Here is a 9,942-nt window from a genome sequence, read left to right on the forward strand (position 1 = left end):
TTTTTTTTTTTAAATTAAAAAAAAAAAAAAAAAAAAAAGGAAAAGAGGGGCGCCTGGGTGGCTCGGTCGGTTAGGCGTCCGACTTCGGCTCAGGTCATGATCTCATGGTCCGTGAGTTCGAGCCCCGCGTCGGGCTCTGTGCTGACAGCTCAGAGCCTGGAGCCTGTTTCAGATTCTGTGTCTCCCTCTCTCTGACCATCCCCCGTTCATGCTCTGTCTCTCTCTGTCTCAAAAATAAATAAACGTTAAAAAAAATTAAAAAAAAAAAAGATAAAAAAGGAAAATAGATACAAAATATAATTCGGTTTAAAAATACATTTCAAAATAGTACAGACACTTTAAGGTGATTTTTATCTGCTTTTATTGATGATAAGTATATAACGATAACTTCCTTTTGTCAAGTACCTACCTGTTATGGACTTAATATTTATGTCGTCTAGGTGGCGCCTGGCTGACTCAGTCAGTAGAGCATGCCACGCTTGATCTCAGGGTCCCGGGTTGTGAGTTCAAGCCCTACCTAGGGCGGGGAACCTACTTAAAAAAATAAAAAAAATTCACAGCCCCCAAACTCAGGATTAGTTGTGTATTTGGACACAGGGCCTTTGGGAGACAATTAGGTTTGATGAGGTCATGAAGGTAGGGCCCTCAGGAGTACCTCTGTGAGGTAGATACCAATTTGTCTGCATGGGAAAAATTGGAATTATAGATAGAACTTGGTACCTCACCCCAAATCACACAAACAAGTAGCAGAACGGACATAAAAAGCTAGGACTAACATGATTTCACTCGCATGCAAACACGCATACACTGGCTGACGCGCGCACACAGTGTTCATGGCACAATTTTTAACAATGGATCTATGTATGGCAGGTATACTCGTGATCACTTTGCTGTTCTTTCGAGTTCTCTTTATGCTTAAAATTCAGTATGAAAAGCTGGGAAACGTAATACTTCAATGCTTCATACACACCCCAATGTCTGTCTACCTGAGGCCTCCTCGCGTGCCAACCCCACCCACCTCTCCCACGGACGCCAGGCTGCTGCACACCCTGCCCTTCGCTCTTGCACCTACTCACAGCTCCCCCCCCCCCGACAGCTATTTTCACAGGGTCACGAACCCCTCGGATGCTCGAACTCGGACCACAGGAACCTCAGACGACTAACCCCCAATCCTTTCCTCACCGACCGGACCCCGATGGGCCCCGGGCCCCTGGGTCAGTGGCTCCCCCAGAGCCTCTGTCTACGGCCTGGGGGCGCGTTCCGAAGCACACCTGTCACTGTCAGCAGGAATGGTCTCTCGTCCTAAACACTGATGCCAGCCGAAGACTCCGACAGCCTCCAAACCGCCTTAAACAAGCACCTTCCTACGAGCACCCACCGCAAACCGCAGCTCAGGTCGAGGAATTCCCACAACGAGGGACTCTGAAAGGAGCCTGCAGAAACCTCACAGGACCTCGACCGCGAATCTGTGACCTTACGCCGTGGGAACCCAATCCTCAATACGCCACTTCCGCTTCCGTTCACCTGGTGTGCTGGCCCGTGTCCAGAGCCATTACTCAGATTGAGTAGCACTTTGGAGTGAGCGATCAAGCCACAAACCCTCACTCCGGCCCCGGCTAGAATTACCGCTGGCTAACTCCGCCGCGACGATTTTGCTGCGTATTGGTGGGAGCGGCCATTGTGGATCGTGCCCGCCATCTTGCGTCGTGCGCTGTACGGAGAGCGAGATGGCCACCGTAGGCGACCGGAGTAGGCCGGCCAGACACGAAAGGTGCAAATCCAGCCCATCCTTTCTCCACTTTTCGAGACTTCTCATGTCCGGTTCTTCCACCTCGGCAGCGGCTGTCCGTGCGGTCGCGCATGCTTAGTAGAACCTCAGCGCTCTCTCCTGCAGTCTTCCAACCTCACCGGGACGCTAAGCCAATCACAGACCAGGCCTGAGCCGGAAATGGCCGCTCCCGCTCTGTCTCGTCGCCCTTTGGAAGCCGCTCTGAGGGCGCGGCCATATTGAGAAAGTCTGGATCCGTACAGGGAAGAGCGGACTTCAGGGCTGGGAATCCGGAGGCGTTCACGGCACATTTGAGAAAACGGGGATTAGGAGGCTAGAACTGGATCTGGAGGAGCAGGGGCGGTACGAGGAGAGCGCTCTGGCTGTGTGCTTCGCGATGAGAGACGGTTGTGAAGCATTCACTGGGACCCGAGGTCCACGCCAGAAGATTAACTCTTGTGTCTCGTGTCCCAACATAAACTGAGTACATTAAAGAAGGATCCTGTGTATCCTCGTTAATCACAGCCCACCAGTCATTTGTTTTTGTGAATACCGCACAGATAATGATCCCAGCAGCATTATTTAGTCGGTTTCCCCCACTGCTATGTAGTATCATCTGTCATAAATCAAGTCTCCTTACCTTCATGGCTCTGACTTAGGACGTTCTGTTCCATTGGTCTCTTTGTTTATACCTGTGCCGGTACCACTATGTTTTAGCTATGGGAGCTTTCCAAGTCTTAACAATCCAATAAAGCAAGGTCTCCTACCATATTCTTTTTCTATGAGCCTGTCTTTGTTCTTTAGGCCCTTTATATTTTCAAATAAGATTTTTTAAGTTTATTTTTGAGAGAGACAGAGACTGTGAGTGGCAGAAGGGCAGAGAAAGGGACAGAAAGAATCCCAAACAGGCTCCCACCTTCAGCACAGAGCCTGAAGCAGAGCTCCAACCCAGGAACCATGACATCATGACCTGAGCCAAAATCGAGTCAGACACTTAACCGAGTCATCCAGACACCCCTATATTTTCAAATAAAATTTTAACTCACCTTGTGAACTTCCACACACACAGAAGTGTTTGTGGAAAAAATCTAGAATAGCATTCCAGGGCTATCTCTGTGAAGGGATTGGGACCATTGAAAATGATGAGAAGGAGGAACGCCTGGGTGGCTCAGTCATCTGACTTTGGCTCAGATCATGATCTCCAGGTTCGAGAGTTCGAGCCCTATGTTGGGCTCTGTGCTGACAGCTCAGAGCCTGGAGCCTGCTTCGGATTCCGTGTCTCCCTGTCTGTCTGCCCCTCCCCCGCTTGCACTCTGTCTTTCTCTCCCTCTCAAAAATAAATATTAAAAATTTAAAAATGCTGTAAGGGTGTTTACTGGAAAGGGATAAATAGGGCTTCTGGAATGTTCTATGGCTTGATCTGAGTGGTAGCACATAATTGTTAACACATGGGTGTTGCCATTTTATGTTAAACTAATACATATGTGTGTGATTGTATTTAATATACTTTTCTGTATGGTATATTCTAGAATACAAATGTTTTAATAATTGTACATACTCCACTTTACACAGCTGGCAACTAGGTAGAATTAATAGATTTTTAGTTACAGGCAACAACTGCCTTCACTTTTATGAATACTTCACAGAACCAAATAGCTTAAACATCCCAAAAGAGAGGATTGTGTTTGGGGTACCTGGCTTGCTCAGTCAGTGGAGCATGTGACTCTTGATCTTGGGGTTGTGAGTTCGAACCCCACATTGGGTGTAGACATTACTTAAAAGTAAAATCATTAAGGGGCACCTGGGTGGCTCAGTCAGTTGAGCGTCTGACTTGGTTTTGGCTCAGGTCATGATCCTGAAGTTTGCAAGTTCAAGCCCCATGTGAGGCTCCACACTGACAGTATGGAGCCTGCTTGGGATTCTCTCCCTCTCTCTCTGCCCCTTCCCTGTTCTCGCTCACTCTCTCAAAAAAAAAAAAAAAATCTTAAAAAAAGCAGGGGGGGGACACTTGGGTGGCTCGATGGTTGAGCGTCCGACTTTAGCTCAGGTCATGATCTCACTGTTGGTGAGTTTGAGCCCCACATCAGCACAGAGCCCACTTCGGATCCTCTGTCCTCCCTCTCTCTATCCCTCCCCTGCTTGTTCTTTCTCTCTCAAAAATAAATAAATCTTTTAAAAATATAAAAAATACAGACAGAGAGGATTGTGTTTAGCTAGGCCCAAGTGTCTGGTCTAGGAGCCAAAAAGCTCATGTGAAAAGAGCACTATCCTAAGAGCTCCCATTTCCCCCTCCTTTTCATTTACCTGCTAGATCTTGAGTGTTGAGCTCAATTGTATCATTCTTTTCACAGAGGCATTAAAGGACTCTGGTCTTCAATTTGCCCAACTTAAAGGACTATGGTTGTTCAGTCCCAAGACCTAGTAACCATGTGGAAGCTAATACAGTAGGGCCTGATTCTGAACACGGTCATAGGATTTTTAAATTTCATGAAGGTTCTGTTGCTGCTTTATATTGTATCTTTGGCTTTGGGGGCTTCCTGGCCCCAGGAAGCTTCACTGTGGCTTTCTTGTCTGACACTTTCATTGAAGTGAGGTTTCTCTTTTCAGTATCTGGGCCTTATTTTTTTCCAAATACCACACTATCAAAGGATTAGCATCAGAAAGACACTGTGGTTTGTAGGAGAGTATCTTTTATTATTAGAAGATTCAAGTTGAAGGCTCCTGGATGGCTCAGTTGGCTGAACATCTGACTTTGGCTCAGGTTCATGAGTTTGAGCCCCACATCTGGTTCGCTGCTGTCACAGAGCCCACTTCGCTTCAGATCCTCTTTCTCCCTCTCTCTCTGCCCCTCCCCCACTCGTGTTCTCTCTCTCTCTCTCTCTCTCTCTCTCTCTCTCTCTCCCTCTCAAAAATAAATAAAGAAGATTCTAATTGAAGTATTTGGCAGCGAAGGATCATATGTCTGCAATCTTACTTTCAATTAGTTCAATCAAAAGTAGATTGGGGGGTGACTGGGTGGCTCAGTTGGTTAAGCATCCGACTTTGGCTCAGGTCATGATTTCATGGTTCACGTGTTTGAGCCCCACATCGGGCTCTCTACTGTCAGTGCGGAGCATGCATCAGATCCTCTGTCCCTCCCTCTCTCTCTCTGCCCCTCCCCCACTCATGTTTTTTCTCTCTTCCTCTCTCAAAAATAAATGAACTTAAAAAAATGTTTACTTTAAAAAAGCAGTAAATTGGATAGTAGAGATGGATGGATAAGTAGAAGATACACAGATAAAGCAAATACAGCAAAATGTAACATTTACTGAACTTATGTGATCTATATAATGGTGTCCACTGTACTATTATTTGAGTTTTTGTATGTACATGAGGATTTTTATGATAAAAGGCTTGGGAAACTACTAGTGACTGCTTTTGGATATGTACCTGATTCTCCTTAGTGTGTTTGTTTGCAGTTGGGAGGAAGTGGGAGAAGAAAGTAGAGGTTCTGTCCAAACTTAGATTACTGGTAGAAATCAGCACTCATCTGGAAGAACCCATTCTACACTCATCCCCAGGGAGAAGCAGGGTTTCTGTCTGGCTTCCTGGACTGAAAGCCTGCAGGGAAGGTAATGAATTGACGCTACTTGGGAGTATGTGAGCTTCTTGGATGTATAGAGTGTTTTCATCAAATTTGGAAGCTTTTGTCATTATTTGCTCAAATATACCTTCTGCCATGTATTCTCTCCCCCTTCTAGGGATTCCATTATGCATATGGTGGTATGCTTGAGGGTGTGCTATAGATCTCTGAGGCTCGGATCACTTTTTCTTTTTCTTTTTTTCTACTTCACTTTTTCCTTTTTCTCACAGTGGATAATGTTTATTGATCTTTCTTCGTGTTGGCTTGTTCTGTCTTGTGCCAGATCAAATTTGCTCTGAGCCCCTCTAGTAAATTTATCGTTTTTATCTCTTTGTTGATATATGCCATTTGGTGAAGAACCATTATCATACTTCCCTTTGGTTCTTTAGTTTTCTGCTCCTCGAACACACTTCTAACAGCTGATAATGTCATTGTGTATTAAGTCTGACACACAAGACCTCTCGGGGACAGTTCCTATGGACTCCTTTTTTCCTTGTGTATGGGCCACACTTTTCTGATTCTTTGTGTATCACAAATTTTTATTGAAACTAGACATTTTAGATAATATAAAGTTGCCCCCCTTGCCTCATGGTTTGCTGCGGTTACTGTTGTTGCAATTTGTGTGTTTGGTCATTCCTGGACTAATTCAGTAAAGTCTGTTTTCACTGTAGAATGTGGTCACTGAAATCCTTGCTTGGCTATCAGATTAGTCAGGGATTTCCTTAGCTGCCTTGGAAGTCTTCCCCTTTTGCCAAGAATAATTTGTGTGTTGAGGCACCACTTCAATGCTGAGGCAGGTGACAGTTTGGCCATGCTTCCATCAATTATTTCAAAGAAAAAAAAATCACAAAGTGCTGAGACAATATAGACATTTATGCATTATTATATTTGATTGCCTTCTAAGCGAAGCTGAAAGCCTCTACATGACTACGACGTCATGTAAATCTTTTTGTCATCAGTATCTTGGGTACGTGTCTGTCACGTTCTAGACAGCCCTATATCTTTGCTTGAGTCAGTGAATAACCAGATTCTTTGAAGAAAAGAGAAAGTGTTGTGAATGCATCGTTAGTAACTCGGGATTTTTCCCCGCACCATTTAAGAGCAGAATCTCAGTGCTTGGGGATCTCGATGCAACAGTATCAGGGGGCTGAGGGTGGGATAAGATGCCGCCAGAAAGGTGGTGGTTTGCTGCATCCAGAGGTGAGACTTGAACAAAACACTGTAAAATGTAAGGACAGAATTGGTGAAGTAAAAAAATGTGAAGGTGCTTGCTAGAAGCAAGATGGTTTGAGTGGCTCTCCCCTCTGGAGAGAATCTGTGGGCGTTTTTGAGGGTGTGAATGTGCCTCACTCTCCGGTGGTGTCTATGAAGGAAAAGTACCGTGTAAACACTGGCCCCAATCATGGCTCCCATGAAGACAACATCTGGGAAAGTCATTAGAATTGTGTATTTTGTAGCACCAGGTGTTTCGGGAGTTTTAGAAGAGCACAGTCCATAATCCTGTATGTTGGTAGAATTGTGAACAGGCTGCCGAGATTCTAAATTTATGGGAATAAAGATGTTTATCAGCAGGTTGGAGATCCAACATAAAAAGCAAGAAGACCTGATGTTTTTCCAAGCTCTTTCTTTGAGGCCCATCCACCTGCCGGCTCTGGGGCTGATGGTGACTGCCTGAAAACTGCTCAGGAGGGAAGTGGTGCAGAGAGAAAGGCCTCGGGCCATTCTATGGATATAATAGACAAATTTACACCCGATGGTGCCCAGCACACGTGTTACTCCCCAGGTGAGTATCATCTGGGGGATCCCCTTGGAGACAAGAACCAAGAAGTTGGCCACAGCCATGTTGGTGAGAATCAAGTGTATGGGCCTCAGGGCATGGTCAGTACATGACGTGGAAGCATAGGATGAGAGAAGAAAGGTATTCCCCAGGACCCCAATCCCAGTCTGGACAAAGAAAAGTAGCATCAGGATCAAGTCGCCAAACATCATTCTCTTGGGATCATGGGAAGAAGCGGTTCAGCAAAGAGCCTGAAGGTCACAAAGTTAGAACTCAGTGTGACAGCATCGGTCACAGATTTGTTCCAATATTTCCAGCTCTGAAAGGGACTCTTGGGTCCTTGACAACTACCCTTTCTGAGGATGGAAATAACGTTTCTGGGAAGGGCACTCCACACCAGTGAGTTCAAAACTGCCCCTCAGAATAGCCATCCTGGCATGTTTCTGCTTATGTTCATATAGCCGTTCAAGATGGTTCATTATTTAGTCTATTCCCAAATCCTTGAGTGTACGTGCCCAGGACATAAGCTCCACTCCCAATGAGTGGATTCTAAAGATTAAATGAAGAATAACATGCTAGGTTAGGTAGGAAAAGTATAAAATTGCTATGAGCTAGAGAGTAGTTCTATCAGAAATTAAAACATACTTCAAAGTCTCTGTAATTAAGAGTGTCATACTTGCACACAGACAAACAGAACAGTGGAGCAGATGAGAGCAGAAAGATAACTAAGATAAATAAGTCTGTTAAAATGAAACACTCCATATAAATATTAGAAGATGTAAAATCTGGGAAATGCTTTCTAATGGACTCAAAATCAGAAGGTAATAAAATATCAATGAAGTCAACTACACCAAAGATTAAAAGAAAGAAGTCTTCCTGGCCAAAACACTAACAGTCAAATAGAAAAGAAAGAGCAGTTTCTGCTTCTGGTAATAGCTGAGCAACTCTCACTGAATCAGCTTCTTTGCAAACAATCGCCATAGACTCCAGACAAAATATTTTTTTTAATGACTAACTAAAGAGTTAGTTCACTAAAGAGGGAACAACAACAAGCAGATCCTGGAAGGGGTTGACACTTGGAAGAACTATTGGTTTTCCTTTTTTTTTTTTTTTTAATGTCTATTTATTTTTGAGAGAGAGCTTGCAGGCACAAGGGAGGGAGGGGCAGAAAGCAGGGGAGAAGGATCCAAAGAAGGCTCTGTGCTGACCGTAGACAGCCTGATGCGGGGCTCGAACTCACGAGCTGTAAGATCATGACCTGAACTGAAGTGAGACGCTCAGCTGACTGAGCCACCCAGGCGCCCCAGGTTTTCCATTTTTTTTAATGACACTGTTTCTGAGGTTCAGGCTGTAGCTGGCAACATGCAAAATGCCTGAAGCCAAACAGATCTCCGTAGTCCTGTTGGTCTAAAGAACCAAAAAACAAAGTTCAGGATGATCACAGAAGCTGCAAAGGAGAAGGAAGTCTGTGAAAAAAGAAAGCCACAAAGGTGGAACTATAGATTTGGATGTAACCTCTATCCAAGGCTCTGGCTGACCCCTGACTATGCACACGTGGAGGAGATGGCAAGTGGTCCATCTAAGCCTAAACTATCCGAACTGAGATTTCAAAATATGGTATTTAAACTTAGCCAAATTAAATGTTGGCTGAAAGAAAATAATCTATATTCTTTGGGGAAATGTAACAAAATCCACTCTCTACAGTGTATCAGTAAGCAACCCTCAATTTCTAAACATACAAAGGAACATGAAAATGTAGCCCATGCTCGAGGAAGAAAAATAAATAAATAAAGTAACCAATAGAGACTAAACCCGAGATGACCCAGATGTTGGAATTGGCAGACAATGATTTTAAAACAGATTTTATAACTGTGATCAGGGTAGTAAAGGGAATTTCTCTTCATTTAGTTCCTTGATCACAGTTACAACAGCAGGGCTTACCATCTCAAGGTGCCAGGGAACAGAATTCAGGGATAAAGAAAAAAAAAAAAACTGCAAATTTAAGGAAATCCTAGAAGTGGGAGAACTGAAGACGAAATAAACACCCACATCTAAATATGGATACTTCTAAAACCGCCGACTCACACCAAAACCTAACGGGTACAGGAGAGATCCCAGAAGGCGGAGGGACTTTCTGTGACTTCTAAACTATTCCCATATAAAAGGGTTTTCAAAAATGGTTAAAGTTGAATGATATTGAAAACACTATACTTCTAAGCCTTGGAGTTTGTTAGAGCTATTCTCAGAGGTAAATGTATATCCTAAATGTTGAAAGAGAAAGAAATTAGAGAAAGAAAGAAGATAAAGAAAATTAAGAGGTATAAAGTTCTAGTTATAAGATAGGTCGGGGGGGGGGGGGGGGGCCCCCAGCACCTGGCTGGCTTCAGTCAGTGGAGAGGGCAACTCTTGATCTTGGGGTTGTGAGTTCAAGCCTCCTGTTAGGTGCAGGGGTTACTTAAAAATAAAATCTTTAAAAATAAAATAGCGCCCAAGGGGCTCAGTCAGTTAAGCATCTGACTTCGGCTCAGGTCACGCAAATCGTGGGTTCAAGCCCCGCGTCGGGCTCTGTGCTGACAGCTCAGAGCCTGGAGCCTGCTTCAGATTCTGTGTCTCCCTCTCTCTCTGCCACTCTCCTGCTTGTGCTCTCTCCCTCTCTCTCTCTCAAATATAAACATTAAAAATACTTTTTAGATTAAAATAATAAAGTAATAAAAAGATAAGATAAGATAAGATAAGATAAGATAAGATAAGATAAGATAAGATAAGATAAGATAA

The 9,942-nt window shown here is 44.1% G+C and overlaps 2 protein-coding genes across 13 annotated transcripts in view; both read right to left on the reverse strand.

The window, feature by feature from the left end:
- The window catches only part of LOC121018932 (zinc finger protein 268-like), a 38,637-nt gene that overhangs the window by 13,124 nt on the left and 15,571 nt on the right, over window positions 1-9,942 (reverse strand). For 2 of the 12 annotated variants that reach the window (XM_040458017.1, XM_040458016.1), the window contains exon 1: window positions 410-1,017. The exons of 1 other annotated variant lie outside the window; for it this stretch is intronic. The gene's annotated coding sequence lies outside the window, so the exon portion shown is untranslated. Of the gene's footprint in view, window positions 1-409; window positions 1,018-1,271; window positions 1,894-9,942 lie in introns of those variants that run through there. 9 more of the 12 variants (XM_040458012.1, XM_040458013.1, XM_040458009.1 and 6 more) reach the window with 9 other exon arrangements.
- The window catches only part of ZNF577 (zinc finger protein 577), a 51,863-nt gene continuing 48,176 nt past the window's right edge, over window positions 6,256-9,942 (reverse strand). Inside the window, exon 6 of the mRNA XM_040458065.1 lies at window positions 6,256-6,609. Coding sequence (XP_040313999.1) covers window positions 6,530-6,609 — 80 coding nt within the window. The 3' untranslated portion in view covers window positions 6,256-6,529. The remainder of the gene's footprint in view (window positions 6,610-9,942) is intronic.

Source organism: Herpailurus yagouaroundi, unplaced genomic scaffold (genome assembly GCF_014898765.1).
Source record: "Herpailurus yagouaroundi ecotype Mexico unplaced genomic scaffold, PumYag 220, whole genome shotgun sequence".
Lineage (NCBI taxonomy): Eukaryota > Metazoa > Chordata > Mammalia > Carnivora > Felidae > Herpailurus > Herpailurus yagouaroundi.